Raw genomic sequence first — 19,998 nt, forward strand, 5'->3', positions numbered from 1 at the left:
TTTCTTAACCTAAAACATTATTCCAACATTTCACTTTCCTTTCATGTTTCTTAGCAGAGAAAATTGTCTGGAGAGGGTTTTATTATAGCATGTGATTAGATTAACACTGTGAGTCAAAGGTCAGCTTATCACAGAGCACTAGGCTCCTCATTCCAGTCTCCTTTGGATGTAATGGTGAGGAAGTTTAGTGCAGGAACCTTGGCCTTCTAGTAACCCCTCTCACCTCCTTCACAGCAAAGTGCAGAAAGCACAATATGGATGAAGACTCAGGTCAAGTGGAGGCACTGCAACGATAGACCTGTCTATAAAGGAAAGGTCATGTTTCCTGACCATGGATGCTCTCCTTTATTGATTGCTGGAACTGTCAGCACTGTCGGTAATTCTAAAACTGCCATTTTCCATTCAGAAATGTACCCATATGGAAAAGATGTATATAAATCTTATAAAGTTTGTATCTGTCTTGTGTGAAACTTGTATGAAAAGCATATAAGAGTGAAAACAGATATAATAATGGATTGGATTGGATTTATATAGCGCTTTTCTAGGCACCCAAAGCGCTTTACAATACCACTATTCATTCACTCTCACATTCACACACTGGTGGAGGCAAGCTACAGTTGTAGCCACAGCTGCCCTGGGGCAGACTGACAGAAGCGAGGCTGCCATATCGCGCCATCGGCCCCTCTGGCCAACACCAGTAGGCAAGTAGGGTAAAGTGTCTTGCCCAAGGACACAACGACCAGGACAGAGAGCCCAGGGATCGAACCGGCGACCTTCAAACCTAAATATAAGATCCCTTGAAAAATTATATAATGAAACTTGTATGTTTTGGATACTTACTAAAACAATGTATGAAAGTAATGAGAAAGTGGCCACTTTCATGAGTAAATCATGTAAGCCTCATATGATTTACATATAATCACAAGTTTTTACTATTTCTTTTCCATATGGGTAATGATCTTACAATCTGTAACGAATCGTAGTGAACAGATATCCACAAAGTATATTAAAACAAGTAATCTCTTTGCTAAACTTTATCGACTTGGAGAATGCGAATGTGAGCTTCTCGTTTGGTAAATTAGAGGAAAAAAAACTTTCTTTGTCAACTTGAAAAAAAGAGCTTTGTTACTTTGGTCCAAATTGCTCACAAAAGGGAAACCGCATGTGTATTACTTTTGAACAGAGAAGGATTATTTATACCGTGTGAAACGTGTCTGCTGTAATACGGCTTTAGGTTTGAAGGTGCCTGAACTAATGAGCGATAAAAAGCAGGTACAAGAAAAATTATGGAGACAAGTGAAACCGAGAATAGGGTCGATATCCTATTCAGGTGATGTAAGTACTGGACATTTGTTTTGTTATGAAACTTGTTTCATCTGCTTTTGTTTAGTAAGCTAAAACACAACACTCATTTTAAGTTATTTAAAATGAAAACGACGGAATTTGAATGAAAACAACAGAATTTGGGAACAAACAATGGAATTTGAATGAAAAGAACAGAATTTGAACAAAAACAACGGAATTTGAATGAAAACAACAGAATTCTAAAAGAAACAATAGACTTGGAATAAAAGAGTAGAATTAGAATGAAATGAATAGCATTTGAATGAAAACAACGGAATTAGAATGAACAGACCAGAATTTGAATCAAAACAATGGAATTAGAATGAAAAGAACAGAATTTGAATGAAAACAACGGAATTTGAATGAAAACAACAGAATTTGAATGAAAACAATGGAATTAAAATGAAAACGACGGAATTTGAGAACAAACAATGGAATTTGAATGAAAAGAACAGAATTTGATCAAAAACAACGGAATTTGCATAAAAACAACAGCATTTGAATGAAAACAATGGAATTTCAATGAAATGAACGGAATTAGAATGAAATGAATAGAATTTTTAATGAAAACAACAGAATTAGAATGAACAGAACAGAATTTGAATCAAAACAATGAATGAATGAACAATGAATTCTAAAACAATAGAATTTGAATAAAAAGAGTAGAATTAGAATGAAAACAACGGAATTTGAAAACAAACAACGGAATTTGAATGAAAACAATGGAATTAGAATGTACAGAACAGAGTTTGAATGAAAGCAACAGAATTCTAAAACAAACAATAGAATTTGAATCAAAACAACAGCATTTGAATGAAAACAACAGAATATCAATGAAAAGAATGGAATTAGAATGAAATGAATAGAATTTGAATCAAAACAATGGAATTTGAGAACAAACAATGGAATCTGAATGAAAACGACGGAATTAGAATGAAAACAACAGCATTTGAATGAAAACAACGGAATTAGAATGAAAAGAAAAGAATTTGAATGAAAACAACGGAATTTGAATGAAAACAATGGAAGTTAGAAACAAACAACAGAATTAGAATGAAAACAACGGAATTAAAATGAAAACGACAGAATTTGAATGAAAATAATAGAATTTCAGAACAAACAATGGAATTTGAATGAAAAGAACAGAATTTGATCAAAAACAAAATAATTTGCATGAAAACAACAGAATTAGAACGAAAACAACGGAATTAAAATGAAAACAACAGAATTTGAACGAAAACAACGGAATTAAAATGAAAACAACAGAATTTGAGAACAAACAATGGAATTTGAATGAAAACGATGGAAGTTTAAAACAAACAATGGCATTTGAATGAAAACAACGGAATTTCAATGAAATGAACGGAATTAGAATGAAATGAATAGAATTCAAATGAAAACAACGGAATTAGAATGAACAGACCAGAATTTGAATTAAAACAATGGAATTAGAATGAAAAGAAAAGAATTCAAATGAAAACAACGGAATTTGAATGAACAGACCAGAATTTGAATTAAAACAATGGAATTAGAATGAAAAGAAAAGAATTCAAATGAAAACAACGGAATTTGAATGAAAACAATGGAAGTTTAAAACAAACAACAGACTTAGAATGAAAACAACGGAATTAAGAGTACCTCTGTCTAGTAGCAGAGCACTTTATTTTCAGTTTTCTTAAGTGAGAGAAGAAACTCTAATGTTTAATCATTTACTGTATTATGCTGCCAGTTTTACTTCTTCGAAAAAAATCAGAATCTGTAACAATCTTTACCAACACGTCACAGTAAGAGAACAATCGGAAATTGAAATCAGCCAAGAAAACTGCAATTGGTACATTTCTATTTGCAATTATAGCAATGGTCCCACATCGCAAAAATGGTATGGCCTGGATCTGGCCCACATACCGCAAAGAATGACGGCCCTTTGGTGGCCCAGATTTGTTTTGCCAGAGGTGGCCCACACATGGGTCAGCACAAGGCCAGTTGCAGACACACTGGTGGCCCTGTGCTGGCCCAGAACAGTTTCAGCTCTGGCCCCAGATGTCAGCCTAAGGTGTACCTTAATCAAGCCATGTAATAACAACATGTGCCGGAACACAATAGTGCAAAAAAGACATGACAAAACTCTGTTCAGACACAGAATGGACAGATTCTTATATAGCACTATTCTACTCTCCCGGATTACTGAAAGTGCTCTATACAACATTCACCCAATAACACTTTCTCTAAACCGAGTGCTGCCTTACTACATTCACACACATTCATACTCTCAACACGCAGCCTGGAGGAGCCAGGGATCGAACCACTAACCTTCCGATCAGTAGGTGACCAGCTCTACCTCCTGAGCTACAGCCACCCAGTGGTAAACATGAGTAAACCCTCAGTAGGTTTTGGATAAAGTTTACACTCACAAACCTGTCAAACCTGCATTTGAAACATTGGCAACCACAGCAATATAGTATTGCAACATAGCATTTGGGTCTTCTACCTAAAATAGGAAAATAGGAACATAAATAGTGCCATCATTGCCAGACTTGGCCAACATCAGGTTGACAGACACCCTGCCATGACACCAGTCAGTCAGAAGTGCCAGTTTGATGCTGGATCAGGGGAAGACCTGTTTTCTATGAGCCTGGGCCACATAAACCAAACCATAATCAGGCCAGATGTGGCATGCCATCACATAAACAGTGCCATCTACGCCAGGCCTGGCCCATATTTGGATGACATACCACTTAACATGCCAGAAGTCAGCCAGCAGTGCCGGGTTGACACCAGATCTGGGCTAGACCTGTCTGCTATGTGGGGTCCTGTTCTTTGATACCAAAACTTTGACTGATTTAACTGCCATAGGGTTCTGGCACAACACTGCAGAATCTGGGATAAAATGATTGTGAAGGGTTCTTTAATAAAAAGGATCCAATACACCAGTATCCACAGACATTTATACTGACTAGAAGAAAAAGACTATATGCTAATACTGGCATAATTCTTTTTAGTGCTTAGGAACACCTCCGTCTGCAGCGAGAGAGAACTACATCAAGCCGTGACACCGATGAAGAAAGCATTATGAAGAATGACAAGGACATGTCCCATTTTTGCTGCTTCGTGAAAGCCCTGCTCCTACCAACTGCACTTATGCATCTGCGATGCAAGTTGGATCTCGTCCACTGTGTCAAATCACTAAGTTTTCACACTTGATTTCATTTGGGACAAGAGACATAGAGAGCTTAGTCTGGCTGATGAACAGGGTGGGAGTTACATTTGGACTGGAAGATTGTACATGACATCTTCCAAAGACATGTACCACTTCAAGTGGTTTATATGAAATGTTCTCCATCAGCACATTAAAATAATACATCACGGCTCCACCCTGAGTCTGAGTGACAAATTCATGGTCTGCACCTTTGTGAATATTGTAAAAGATAACAAACATGGCAGGCGTCATGCTTCTGGCCTGACAGCGCAGGCTCACTCTTTAAAAACTGCTGTGTGGTCTCGGGGGTTATAAACCTAGACACCAAAATGAGATGGTTTGATTCAGGAGCTGATGTCTGGTCAGGAACAGAACAGGACACAGTGATATGTTTCAAGTGATCTTTAAACCTGAAGGAGAGTTTTTCCAAATCTAAATCACGTATGGTTTCCGATTGTTATGAGCAGAGGAACTACCTCATCTTTTACATCATATTAAAACTGTCACATTCAACTTGTGATTCTGGTTCAGGATGTGTATTTCTACTATTACAATTATATATTTTTTTATTATTATTAATGCGACAGTAGATTCATTTATGTTTGTGCCATTAATCTTTCCACCTTCATCTTCATCTAACAAATAATGTATTATTTTCAAATAAAGTTAATACTGAACATCACATACAAAACGCAGTAGATGAGCGCTTCCTTTTATTAAACTTCTAATTTCAACACATAAACACAGAAGTCCAGTGACCCGAGGAGAGAAAACATCAGAAGTGACAATCTAATGTGCTCCTATTCCTCCTCAGGGCTGAGGTCTACCTACATCTCTGCCAGGTATTGACTCCACTCAGCACTGCTTAGTGTCCCAAAATGTGATCTGAGTCAAGATTGTTTTTTGCTGCCTAAAGGGAATAACACCAATACAGGAGAGAAGAAGTACTTTAGCCAGTTCCATACAGTATGGTGCCGTTCAGAAATATTATTAAAGGGCACCTGGCTGCAAGCCGTGTATTTGTTGGTCTTATGCGGTATTGTACATATTTTGTACAGTATACTGTACATATTTTGGATGAGTTTCAAGTAGAGATGGCACGATACCACTTTTTTATGTCCGATACCCATACCGATATCATAAATTTGGATATCTGCCGATACCGATATGAATCCGATATAGTGTTTTTTAATCAACAAAACTGTTTTTTAAAATATCTTGCTGCATTTTGCAAGTCTGCAAGTTCATACTCAAGTTTAAAACAACAACTACACTAAAGCTATTCTGTTATACCTGTATACAAAAAAAATATTTCATAGTTCAGCAATACTGATCAATCTAATAAACTTAGACCTACACCATCCTCCCTATTCTGGTATTTTAAAGAGTACTTAGCGTAAATATTAAGCAACCTAACTAATAGGGTTCCAACTCCCAGCAACAACAAAAATAAATAAATAAAAAATAGGGAACCACCCCTCACGCGCCACCTCATGATGCTTAATCGACGTAATCAACCTTAATTTGATGCAGTGTGAAAAAAAATGCACAGAAATCAATTATTTTTCAAGAAATATTAAATAGATTCAACATCTTTCTTCAACAGAACTGCAGACTGCACAGATGGTACCTTCCCAAAGTAAAAAGTACTATAGCTTACTAGGGTATATATATTAGACTTAATAGTCACTATATACAGTAATTGACTTCTATTCATTTTACATCAAATTAAAACTTTGGGTGTCAGATAATTATTTATTAAAAGCTAGACATTTTAAATGAGAATAAGAAAGAAAAGTATGTCTTTGTGCCCCCTTTTCCCTGTTAATGCCCTATCGGCCCCCCTGGCTAAACTTTGCTAGATCCGCCCCTGCACAGTTACCAGCCGTCAGCTACGTAGAAAAAGATCCTGGTGTAGAAATTAATATTAAATAAATTGTAACAACAGCTTATCAAGCTTAAACGTGCTGCTGTTGTTCAGCCGCTGGTTTCCTCTTTCTGGCGCAAAGTGGACCAAAAACAAACGAGAGACAGACTCGCGACAGAAAAGCTGATCAGCTGATTTAAGCAGTTTCACATTGAAGTAGCAGCCGGAGAGCGAGAGGCAGTCGCTCGTTAAGCTTAACGTGGGAATGCTTTACAAACATTCAGAGATGGACTTACACACTTGCTTTACTTCTCTCGGGGATAACTTTGTCGGAGATGAAATGCCAGGTTGCTAGCGAAGCTCCACATGCTATCCAGACCACCGACAGGTCCCGCATGCCACAGCTGCTCTATCACGTGATGTATACGTTCTGAGGTGAGTTACGGCGTGTTGCAAGTTTTGTGAGGTGCTTTCGTGATATTTAATGGATCGATTACATTTTTTATTTTTCTCCGATATCCGATCCAGTAATTTAGGTCAGTATCGGACCGATACCGATACGTAATATCGGATCGGTCCATCTCTAGTTTCAAGTATATAGTCTGAGGCTGGCCAGATTTAATGAAGAGGAGCAAAGGGGGTTAGTTCTTTGTCACATGAAGCCTTTTTAGAGGTGATTTGTGCTGTGGTGAGCGCATGTCTGTAGAACTGTTTGGCCTTATAGACTGTAGTTTGTGGAGATAAACCAACAGTTATTGAGATGTAAAGCTATTACATCTTTGTTGTTTTGATTGTTTATACCTTCAGTTGACCAATGGTTCAACGTTGAATTAGGTTATATCATTATAAACTGAAAAGCATCAAAAAAAAAGTGGTGTCTCTTTCAGATTCATTTAAAACTATTAAGTTGAGAGCATAGTATTGTACCCTCATCAAAGGGAAAGACTGCATATATTAAAAATATTATTCAGTTTACTAATATCTATGAGCAAGGAGTCAAAATACATACGAGAGTACAGACGTTCTATTTTCCTTATGGGAATTACATATTCATATCATAATGGGGAATATACAACATACTAATATAATATTACTGACCTAATTATTATTACTGGACACTTTGTTAGGAACACCTCAATAGTAATAAGCTCGACCCCAACTCTTTTGTCTTCAGAACCACCTTAATTCCTCTTATCCTATTTATATGAACACACACTCAGTTGTCTAGCTTAGTGTTTCCCAACCACTGTGCCGTGGCACATAGGTGTGCCGTGAGAAATGATCAGGTGTGTTGTGGAAGATTCCACCTGATTAGTACTCTAAGCGCCCGGCGTGAGTAATGGGCAGAACATTTACATTCTCTACCACTAGAGGGCAGTACAACTACCTGCTCTAATAAAATGGGTTGCTAACTGCTAGTAAAACAGAAGAAGACGAAGAAGAATTACATAATAGTTATGCTGTGAGTGAGACGACGCAATATAAATAGATAAATATTTGAAAAGAAAAAGTAGTCAGTCTGACCTGGGTCCTGGAGAAAAGATGAAGATGATGATGAAGGCCCAGCCTGAGTAGTGGTCAGAAGAAAGCAAAAAAAGGTATACTGGGACAAACTGAGCTATACCTGGTGCGCCGGGGAAACTTTTTGTTTGGTGGTGTGTCGAAACACTGGTCTAGCTACTGCCATTGTTTATCTTTACAGTGATAAATGCGTGTGGCTTCTGGGACTCTGAAGGTAGTTGACAGGTATCAGGAGGCCAAACATGCACAGCGCTGGCAGCAGCTGAAATAAAATCTCAGATGTGGGAGGAGTTCAGTGAGGCCGTGGAAGCTGTGTGACTCAAAGAAATTCTGCCAAAGCATCATGTGACAAGGAGGAAGTCATTTCCTCTGTTCCTGTAGAGTTCTGTTGCTTTAACTGGAGACATAGTTAGATGGTGGAAGAACATCCATCCACAGAGAACACTTACGATGGATGGATGCTACATAAGTTACATCACAACCTACAGTCACTAAAAACAATATCTGATTGACCTGCTTGTTTCTACTTTGTACACAACATCTGCTTTACTTCATAAGCATGTTGTCTGTTAACATTAAAAATCTGGACTGTTATAATATAAACAATAAATAATCAGCATATTGATTTTATAGATACCACAATCCTGGAGTATTTGACAAAGGATTTGCTAAAATAATTTGAAACTATTGTTACTTCAGTTTACTTTTTTAGTATCTAGTTTTATAAATTAGTACAGTTTGATACATTTGAGGGTTTTATTTGTTATTTCTTTTCTAATTTTCTGTTCTTTTATAATTATTCACACTTGTCAGTCTTATTAAACTACTACACACTTTACCCACATTTTCTGTACTTGTATTGAGAAAATATATAAAAGTTAGAGCTACGAAGTTTTGGCTGTTAGTCTAAAGACAGAACTTTATGAAGCTCTGTCTGTAGATGTGATTCAGAGTCAGTGCTGATGACCCTTTTGTTTTCCATACTCTCTTTGCATCCCCGATATAAACATTGTCCCGGTCACACACCACAAACAGTCCCAGTTAAGTCTTGTCTTATACTGTGTGCACAAAACGCCTAAGGTGGTTCTATAAAGTAGCTCTACACCAAAACACACAGAAGTAAGCAGCAGCAATGACTGGCATGTCCTGTGTACTGCAAGTTTATGTATCAAGCTACAAAACTCACTACACGGGCTGTTTGGATGGTGCCCAGCTATTCTAGTCATTCCATCTTGGTGGCAATCTGTTCTGTCAACAACATCCTTGTTTTCCAACATTTTGCAGAGGAGACAAGTGACAAGAAGAAGCTAATTAATCTCACAATCATCTTGTGATTATTACGCTTTCACTTCCACAGGTGCCGCATGCTGCCTCTCCTCAGGAGAGCAATATATCAGCTAGATGGAGGAGGTCAGTCAGCACAGACCGCCAGCATCACTTGAGTCTCTCGAAAGAAAATATATTAAATGCACACAGGGCAGCTTCTGGCAGTGTGGACTGAGACAAGGCGTTAATTGATTAATGTGGAATCAGAACGCTAGGGCCCAGCCAGTTTACCACCCTCATTAGACAGATGAAAGGCTTGTTTATTAGCTCAGCAGTCACAAGACAACTACTAAAAATCACAGTAATATATGCAATGGGAGCTGACAGTGGTCCTGTATGGTGATGGACAGGAGAGGAATGTGTGCCTGTGCGGTATACTGTATCGGAATATCAGTGGCTTTGCTTGTAATAATAGGTGGTTGTTAAAAAAAATGGGACAATGACAGCATGTGTCATTCAAAAAGAATAAGAAACCTTTAAAGCATAAGAGATCAAAGACTGCAGAGTGAAGCAGCTAAAGTAGAAGAGATACCAACTGCCAACATTCCAACTCCTGAGAGCTTATGCCAGTGGTTCCCAAACTTTTTTTGCTGGGCCCCCCTTTGTTTTACAAGAAAAAAAGTTTTACATCTCCAAAATGTCAGGAGTAGTTAGTCATTATGAGATGTGTTTGTGAACTAAAAATCAAGAATGTGGGATACTGTTTGTCCGTGATTTAAACAGCCCAGCGCTGCTCCCGACGAAGGCAAAGCCAACCCTGCAGGGAGACCTACCTCGGCACCTGTGCAGGTGAAGCCAAAGGGCAGATTTGCTTCACCATATTTTCTCGTCTTTGGCTTTGACAAACAGAGACTGCAGCGTGTTGTGCGCTCTGCTGAGAAGGTGATTGGCTGCAGACTCCCATCTCTGCAGGACCTGTACACCTCCAGGACACTGCGGCGTGCAGCTCGGATCTCAGCTGACCCTTCTCACCCTGGACACAGTCTGTTTGACCTGCTCCCCTCAGGCAGGAGGCTCCGGTCCATTCGCACCAGAACCTCTCGCCACAAGAACAGTTTCTTCCCCTCTGCTGTTGGACACATGAACAATAACCACATGACTGTCCCCGCCACTAACACATGACCCTACGCTGTGTCACTGCATCATTTCATGTCTGGCACTGATCACCACCTGCACTCATGTATATATCTTTCTACGTAGCACTCATAATTCTTATTCTCATGTATATATCTCATGTATATCTCATGCACATATCTTTCTTTCTACATAGCACTTTAATTCTTATTGTCTGCACTGAAGCACCGCAGCAATTTCCTAATGTTGTAAACCTCAACATCTGGCAATAAACCCATTCTGATTCTGATTCTGATTCTGATTCAGAATGAAGTTGGTTTGGAAACATATTCAGCGATGCTTCATCTCCTGCTTTGCGTTTGTGTGGGCGCCCCGTGCTAGCAGTGTCCAAGCGTTTTGTTTTCTTTCCCCCCTTTTCATCCCGCGCCCCCCCCCCCTGCAATGGCTCTGCACCCCCCTTAGGGGGCGGGCCCCACACTTTGGGAAGGTCTGGCTTATGCAAACATTAGAAAGGAAATGTTGGAAAACAGGTGGTATTAGTATTAATTAGACAGGAAAAAGGGTGTGAAAACAGATTGAACAGATAATGCATCCCACCTGTCAATCTTTCAGCCCTGCAGTGATTATTTATCTTTGGTCTAACTACAGTTCTCTACATACGTGTCTATCAGTCACATCTAGCTAGCAGCCTCTTGTTGCAGCACACTGAACATTTTATATATGGAAAAAAGGAACGATTATAGACCAGTGTCACAGTGCATATTATGCATTGCAAGTACATCTATGTTCTTTTTTCAGTTCTAAAAGAAATTTACAGTAGAACATCCTCACAGGGATGAAAATACAGAGAAGGGTAAATAATTAATAGACTTGAAAAAGGAGTTCCATGGAAACGAATATTTTAAGAGTTTTTCTTTGGATCCACCTGACACTAATTTCATCAAGAAGAAATTTGGGTTTTTTCCTGATGCTTTTGTCAAGGATTTGTAACACACTGCAACATAAAGCAGTCTTCTAGAACACGAGTTTTAGTTTAACATCATCCGGTAATGTCTAAAGGAAGGTTGTCACAACCAAATATTGATATTCCTTTTTGTGCTTTCCCACATGAGAGACCAGCATGAAAAAAATCTTATCTACACAACACATAATAAAATACCCACATGACTCTGACCCAAAATATCCATTCAGTCATCTCTTGGTGCATGATGGAAATTAGATATCTCCCTTTCTTACATTTCAGTGCAATGCTGGTGCTACTTACAGGTCTTCTTTCACAGTGTTTATCGTTTCTGGTGGTGAACAGCACAATACATACAATAAATACTTTACGTGTGACAGATTTCTCCAGCTAAATAAGCTTGAACAACGTCACAATGTAAAAAAATGTTTGAATAAACATTTAAAAAAATCAACACACTTTTAAGTTTTGTTTGCAGTGTAGAACAGGAAGCTTGTTTTGTTTAGCTGACCGTCCTCAATATTAGCATTTATGCTAATGCAAACCTCAGTGCAAGCAGTGGCAAATATTTAGTTGCACTCATTCAGGGCTAGAAAGTATGACAGCTAAAAGAGTCTTCCAACAACAAAAGAATAAAAAGTCAGGGTATATTGCTTACAGTGCATTACGCATTGAACTATGATGTGCACTAACATGTCCTGTGTTTGCAGCAAGGCACAGCTGACCATGCCCGAGAACAACTAATTTCAGAGGCGTGCAGGAGAAGTATTTCCAACTGGCTCCTTTCTATGTGGACTAGTGGCTCTAGCCCTTCGGAGGAGGCTTATTTCCATGACTAGTATCCCATTCTTTCATTCGCTACCCACAGCTTGTGGCCATAGGTGCAGTAAGAATGCAGATTGACCAGAAAATCAAAACCTTTGCTTACACTCAGACGGATACAACCTCCAGAACACTGCAGATGTTCCACCGATCCATCTGATGAAATTCCCACTCTTCTTTTCCCCTCATTCATAAACAAAACCCCAAGACACTTGAACTCCTCCACTTTAACTGAATTAACATTTTAAATAGCACATTTCTCAGCTTAAAAAGAGACTAATAGACAATAACATTATGGATAAGATATATTAGCTAATGAGACAGACTGATTGATCTGGTTTCGATATTCCTTCCACATTTTTGAAGCTCGTGCAATTTTAGCCTGCAGTCTCAAACTTAATGATTTAAACCAAATGAGGAAAGTCAATAAATGTACTCCTGCATGTGTTTTCAATAATGCCTGAATAATATTTACTTGTCTGAGCAACTGTTTATCATGCATACTGTATATAATTGGCTGGAAATGCTTGCCTCTATATAAAAAGCATTTTCCCATTTAAAAAACTCTCACAAACTCTTCTGCCTCTCGTTGAGATGCATTACAGGCAAGAAGAATACTGGATTGCATAAATAGCATCTTCCAAACCCACCTCAAAGGCTCTACTCAAGTGTATCAAAGTACTTGAAAAGAAATTAAATTGTTAGGACTGATGGTGCCTGACAGCTTATCAATAGAAGTGGGGGATTTAGCAGAAGCAAAACACTAGCAGCCAGTGCTAAGATTCTGCAAATAACAAGAATGCTATTGCTGAAACCCCCAACAGATGGAGAACAAAACAAACCTGGCTGCTACATTTCCTGGTTGCTAAGCACCACCTGGAGTTAATGAATGTGTTGTCATGCTAAGAGGCATATGAGACAAGAGGCAAAGTCAAAGTGTCTACTCAGAAGCATTAGAGAGTACCAATCTGCTGAGACTGCCGATCTGCTATTTGTCCTTGTGGGTCATTGTGGCATGCAGTTGTGTTTATACTTAGACTACACACACAAAGTTAAGTTGGAATATTAACTAGTAAAAAAATCCCAGGTGACCACAAGTCGAAAAAGCCCGACTGTTTGGATCTGCTGACCGTACTAACTATGCTCTCATATCAGTCATAAAAAGTTATATGAAGGCTGTATGGTGCCCAGTAATACTTTTGATTAGATTTTCAGCAAAACCTGAGGTACTGCAGGCAGTTTTATAACAGAAAAAAAGGACTCACCACACATCCAGTGGAATCAAGCTTGCGGTCTGATATACAGCGGAAATTGCGACTGCAGCCACCGTTGTCTTTGGTGCAGTCTCTGACAGGTCCAAAAGAGTCCAGGAGAACCTCCAAAGAGTCAAACGATGAACTGATCATCAACTCCTCTCTGCAAATACAAAAGCAATACACAAAAGTAATTACCTTCAGCCAGGTGTATCTGTGGGGCTTTCAAAAAGTATATTTCATGACTTCTTTTTCATCCCCCTGAAAGTGAAATTTTTTATACTGGATGCATTTCCTGGCACAACCTTTAGAATAGAATAGAATAGAATTCAACTTTATTGTCATTCCACATGCAGGTACAGGGCAACGAAATGCAGTTTGCATCCATCCAGAAGTGCTTTAGGCTACGTTCACACTGCAGGCGAAAGCGCATCAATTCCGATTTTTTTGACCCTATGCGACCCATATCCGATCATGGTATGACAGTGTGAACGGCACAAATCCGATATTTTCAAATCCGATCTGGGTCACTTTCGTATGTGGTACTGAATCCGATACATATCCGATGTCTCAGAAAGCGACTGCTGTGTGAACGGTCAAGTCGCATTAAATCCGTCTTTTACGTCACTGACACAAGACAGACGCCAATTATCAGCGCCAGAGAAGACATCGTGAACGCTTCCTGGCCATCCGGTGAAACTGCTGGGAAGACAACGTTGGAGAAACGTTAACATTTTATTTGTACTGCATAACCTGCAGGTTCTGACAGAAATCTGCAACTATCCTTTGAAGCAGCGCTCCTCTAAAACAGCAATAAGGATTATTAGGTTATCTACATTATTATGTAAATAACAAAATGACTTAAAGCAAAAATCGGGAAACATGAAGTCCGAAGTCTTTACATTAAGGGCTATCAGTCAAACAATACTGTTTGCTCTGGGTCTAAACAGAGCGCGTTGTGTGTGACGTCTTCTTTTGCGCATGCGGGCCGCTTTGAGCGTTCACACTAGAGCGCGTTTGCTGTCGCATTTTATTTGTAGTGTGAACGAGCAGACAAAAAAAATCGGAATTGAGCATTAAGACCTGCAGTGTGAACGTAGCCTTAGTGATATAGATATATTACAATATATATTAGCAATAATATAGATATGTAAGTATATTACAGAAATGGGTCTATTATGGTATGTTATAATGTACACGGTATGAAGTATGTTGTGAATATTCTATAACTATAAGTATGTACAGGCTGTAGTGAGTACAAGCTATGTACAGGATATGAACAGGATATAAATATGAAAAACTATACAGAATATGAAATAAATAACTTTACAGAATCTGGGATATACAGCTATACAGAGATGGGAACTATGCAAGTTGTAAACAGTTGTAGGATTAAAGATTATCGAATGTACAGAATGATTATTTACACAGAGCTATACAGTAGTGCAGTTAAGATAAGTGAGATATAATTCCTACAGAGGCTATATAAAGTGCTAGTGGTTGTGAGTGGTGGTTCAGTCCATGTTATTATTGTGTGTTTGAGGGTACAGTTGTCCATTGTGGGTGTGTGTGTTCAGTCCATGTGTTAATGTGGGTCAGATGTCAGGAGGCAGAGTTCAGGAGTCTGACAGCTGTGGGGAAGAAGCTGTTCCGGTACCTGGTGGTCTCCTGTAGCGCCTCCCAGAGGGCAGGAGGGTGAAGAGTCCATGTGATGGGTGACTGGGGTCTTTGATGATTTTCCCAGCCCTTTTCAGACACCGCTTCCTGTAGATGTCTTTTATGGCAGGAAGTGGTGCTCCGGCGATGCGCTGGGCAGTTTTCACGACCCTCTGCAACGCCTTCCGGTCCGAGGCAGAGCAGTTCCCGTACCAGACTGTTATACAGTTGGTCAGGATGCTCTCGATGGTGCAGCGATAGAAGTTCACCAGGATGTCTGAGGACAGGTGGTTCTTCCTCAGAGTCCTCAAGAAGAAGAGGCGCTGGTGAGCCTTCTTGACCAGCTTGGAGCAGTTGGTCGTCCAGGTGAGATCCTCGGAGATGTGGACTCCCAGGAACTTGAAGCTGCTCACACGCTCCACAGCCGTCCCCTTAATGTGGATGGGTGGATGTGGGTCAGCATTCCTCCTGGAGTCCACGATGAGCTCCTTGGTCTTCTCAGTGTTAAGCAGCAGGTTGTTTGTGTCGCACCACTCAGCCAGACGATCCACCTCCTCCCTCCCTCATCGTTGTCACTGATGAGGCCAATCACCGTGGTGTCATCTGCAAACTTAATGATGGTGTTGGAACCATCAGCAGGCCTGCAGTCGTGGGTGAAGAGGGAGTAGAAGAAAGGGCTCATCACACAGCCTTGTGGTACACCGGTGTTCATTGTGATGGTAGATGAGCAGCGGTTATCCAGCCGGACATGTTGGGGGCGGTTGGTCAGGAAGTCCAGTAACCATTTGCAGATGAGGGAGCTGATACCCAGGTCTGTCAGTTTCCTGATGAGTTGTGAGGGGTGGATTGTATTGAATGCTGAACTGAAGTCTATAAACAGCATTCTGGCGTAGGTGGTGTTGTTGTCCAGGTGTGAGAGGACAGAGTGCAGTGCGATGGAGACTGCATCCTCTGTGCTCCTGTTCTGGCGGTATGCGAATTGGTGGGGGTCCAGGGTGGGGGGGAGACAGGATTTGAAGTGTGCTAGGACCAGCTGCTCTAAGCACTTAGTGATGATGGGGGTGAGTGCTGGGTTGTCTGCCATCTGTTCTGCGTTTTTACAACTCTAAATTAACTTTCTTTAATGAATGGTAAAGTTACTTTCATACACATGTATAAAGTTACTTTGGCTCAGGACTGAACTGAATTTATAACAATGCCAAACTGCCACTTTTCTAGGACGCTTCCTGGAAACAGCTGCCAAATGAATTCCATCATATGTTATCTCTGAGGTTGGTTTTTTGCGTGACTTAAACTTAGACTGGTTCTCTGACAGCTTGGATGCACTACACAAACTTTGCATCAATTGAGCAACTGAGCTCTAGTCCAACATGACTAAACAGTACAAACCTACTATGCCTAACTTTTAAAGAAATATTGCATTTAAGTGTCTACTACTCTTGTTTTAATGACCTTGTAGTACCATATCACCCTATTAGAGCACTTCGCTCTCGCTCTGCAGGCCTACTTGTTGTTCCTAGAGTATTTAAAAGTAGAATGGAAGGCAGAGCCTTCAGTTTTCAGGCCCCTCTTCTGTGGAACCAGCTTCCAGTTTGGATTCAGGAGACAGACACTATCTCTACTTTCAAGATTAGGCTTCAAACTTTCCTTTTTGCTAAAGCATATAGTTAGGGCTGGACCAGGTGACCCTGAATCCTCCCTTAGTTATGCTGCAATAGCATAACTGGACTGCTGAGGGATTCCCATGATGCATTGACTGAATATGTTTAATAGGCCTCTCTGCATTGAATCATACTTGTTAGTAATCTTTGGATCTCTTCCACAGCATGTCTTTATCCTGTCTTCCTTCTCTCATGCCAACCGGTCGCAGCAGATGGCCCCGCCCCTCCCGGAGCCTGGGTTAGGGTAGGCTACCTTACAATATAAAGCACCTTGAGGCAACTGTTGTTGTGATTTGGTGCTGTACAAATAACATTGAATTGAATTGAATACTACTCCAATTTTTCCTCAAGATATGAGGAGCTACTGCCCAACAAAATGTGTAAGAAAGGCAGTTTCCAGAGCAACGATATTTCATAAAGGAAAGGAATTTAAAGATTTTAATGAGGATTTTTTTAACCGAACTTTGTTTTAAATAATAAAACTCTGTTATAGTACCTTTTTCATTGCCAGAGCTCACATCACTAACCATGCTGCAATAACCATCCATCTTCTTCTTCTGGCTGCTCCCTTTATGGGTTGCCTCCTTCTCACCCTTTCCCCAGCATCGTCTTCCATCACACTGACCCTCTGCATCTCCACCTCCAGTCTTTTTGTTATAACCACCACCTTCCCCAAGTCATACATGATAGCAAGCATTCAGCATCCTTTGCTGTAAATCTGTTTGTTCTGTCATAAATCACCCCTGACCCTCCTCTCACCTACTCCACCCTGTCTGCCCTCTCTTCTTCACTACTCTCTACTGCTCTATTTGAAAGATTGAACTGTTGAATTCAAATGTTATGCTATGGAAAAATATATGAAATGATTCTTATAAACTTTTTTTACATCACATAATTATTATTATTAATGTTATTTAGGGCGATCGAGGCTCAAGAGTTGGCGGTTCGCATTGTAATCAGAAGGTTGCCGGTTCGAGCCCCGGCTCAGACACTCTCGGTCGTTGTGTCCTTGGGCAAGACACTTCACCTGCTGGTGATGGCCAGAGGGGAATTGTAAAGCGCTTTGAGGGTCTCAAAAAGCGCTGCATGAATGCAATCCATTATTATTTAAACCAACTGTTAACTGTATATTTCTGTACATTTAAGTATTATTATTCATATTGCCGCATTCATTGACCTTGTTTATAGGTAATTTCATTGTTTAATCACATTAAAATGTTCCTAATTTAATGTTTAACTCATTCACTGCCAGCCATTGGCAGTGAATGAGTTAAACCCATTGACTCATTCACTGCCATTGACGGCTATAGACGTCAATGGCAGTGAATGAGTTAAAAGCACTTGAAAAAGGCAAAATCCCATGTAAAAGTAGGGCAACAAACTGTATTGTCATTACTGAAAATAACTGTATTTCATGTGAAAGCTATTTTCTGGTATTATTCTGGCGCCCCAGCTGCCGGGATATTACTGTTTCTTTAGGATTTTTTTTTTACGGTGTGGTTCAGAGCTGTACCCTGATGTAATCCCACAGCCAGCTTGAAACCTTTGTCTCTCATACCACACCCCTCATCGCTGTGTTATTGTCCTCCACCTTCACATACTTCATCGCTCCTCCTGACTTCCTCATGCAGTCCTACAGTTCCTCTCTTGGCACCTTATCATATGCTTTCTCTGGCTCCACAAAGACACAGTGTAGCTTCTGACCTTCTCTGTACTTCTCCAGCAAAGCTCCTCTTCCTCAGCATGAAGCCATACTCCTGCTTCTTAACCCAGCTTCATCTCTTTCCCACAGCCTCATGGTGTGGCTCACTTATTCCTCTCTAGTTACTACAACTGTGCATATCAGCCTTGTTCTGGAAAATCAGTACCAGTACACTTCCATTCCCCAGGCATCCCACCATAGGTATATCATCTGTCAATGATCTGTCAGCAATCTTTTATATGACTGGCAGCTTGTTCTGCACCAAATATTCCACATCGATAAGCTGTAAGGACAACTGGACATTTTTTTAGGGTGAGGACGATCTAATCTAGCGTTCCCTTCCACAGAGGTGGCGATCCTAGTGACTTAAATAATTACCATCCCTTTTAAAATGGCCTTACCTAGCAAAAATCCCTAATAAATTATTATCTAAAACTGTATTTGGGATCAAATAACATTTTACAACCAGAGCAGTCAGAATTTAGATATTTTCCCAGCAGAGCTGTAGCATATATGCTTAATTATATTACTGCAGCTCTCCATAATTACCAGTAATGCACTGTACTTTTCATAGACCTCATATGATTCAGTGGATAATGACATTTTAGTAGATGAGCAGTCCTTTAAATGGTTCTAAGACAATCACAAGTCCAAAACTATGTGCATTGTATTAACAGCTTCACAAAAACCATCATATGGTCCATATTCACTTACCACCTAACCCTAACACCTATGAAGAAAATGAAAGACACACATTGGATGTTTGTATAGAAACAGATCCTGTTTCTCATTCATTAGTTGTACGATCACTGTACAATCCACAGTTTTGACTAAGCTTCATTATAGTCATATCTTTACAATACGACCATAATGAAGCCTCTTGACTCATAAGAGCTTACCACAGGTGTTTCTTTCTTACTCACCATTATATGAAAAAGTGAAATCGTCCTGAAAACAGAACATGATACAAATTTAGAAAGCTCTCCTCTACAGATTCCTTGCTTACCTCTGCTCTTTGATTACATTAAAGACAGCGTCTGCAATGTAAGGTTGGAGGATTTTTTTAACACTAACTGCACAATAAATAAATAAATTCTTCACTTTTAATAAACATGAAGAAATAAACAAAGTAAAATGCAGCTGAAATATGTAATTGGTATAAACTGAATGCATACAAATGAATTCAATTGTATTTTCACTACACTCTTTTACATAACATAATACATTTACATATAATTAAATTAATTATTATGTAAGTGTGGACATTTTTGTTCATACTGAACTGAAAAATGTCTTTGCTATCGATAAATCAACCAAGCCACATAAACAATGAAACTTCACATTTTTAAAACAGGCTCGTTACTTTAGGTTTCTCGCGTTTCTACTCGGAGGTTACAGTAGGAGTGCATGTGTCGCGGTACTTCAGCATCTAGCTATTGCGACTGAAAAGGAGTGAGTATAAAACAGAGTGACACTTTTTAAATTGGCAGGTATATAGAAATGCAACGTTTCTATTCGCCCAACAAACATCAGCACACAAACTATTTTTGCGCCATGTGTGGTCGGCTAAAGGTCCAGCTGCTGGACACAGTGAGAACTTTACTCAGAGATGGAG

General features: G+C 39.7%; 1 protein-coding gene across 2 annotated transcripts in view; it reads right to left on the reverse strand.

The window, feature by feature from the left end:
• The window catches only part of astn1 (astrotactin 1), a 518,487-nt gene that overhangs the window by 272,131 nt on the left and 226,358 nt on the right, over window positions 1–19,998 (reverse strand). For both annotated transcript variants that reach the window (XM_080907209.1, XM_080907208.1), the window contains exon 12: window positions 13,377–13,527. In XM_080907209.1, the coding sequence (XP_080763335.1) occupies window positions 13,377–13,527 (151 nt within the window). The remainder of the gene's footprint in view (window positions 1–13,376; window positions 13,528–19,998) is intronic.

The sequence above is a fragment of the Rhamphochromis sp. 'chilingali' genome, assembly GCF_963969265.1.
Source record: "Rhamphochromis sp. 'chilingali' genome assembly, chromosome: 16".
Taxonomy (NCBI): Eukaryota; Metazoa; Chordata; class Actinopteri; order Cichliformes; family Cichlidae; genus Rhamphochromis; species Rhamphochromis sp. 'chilingali'.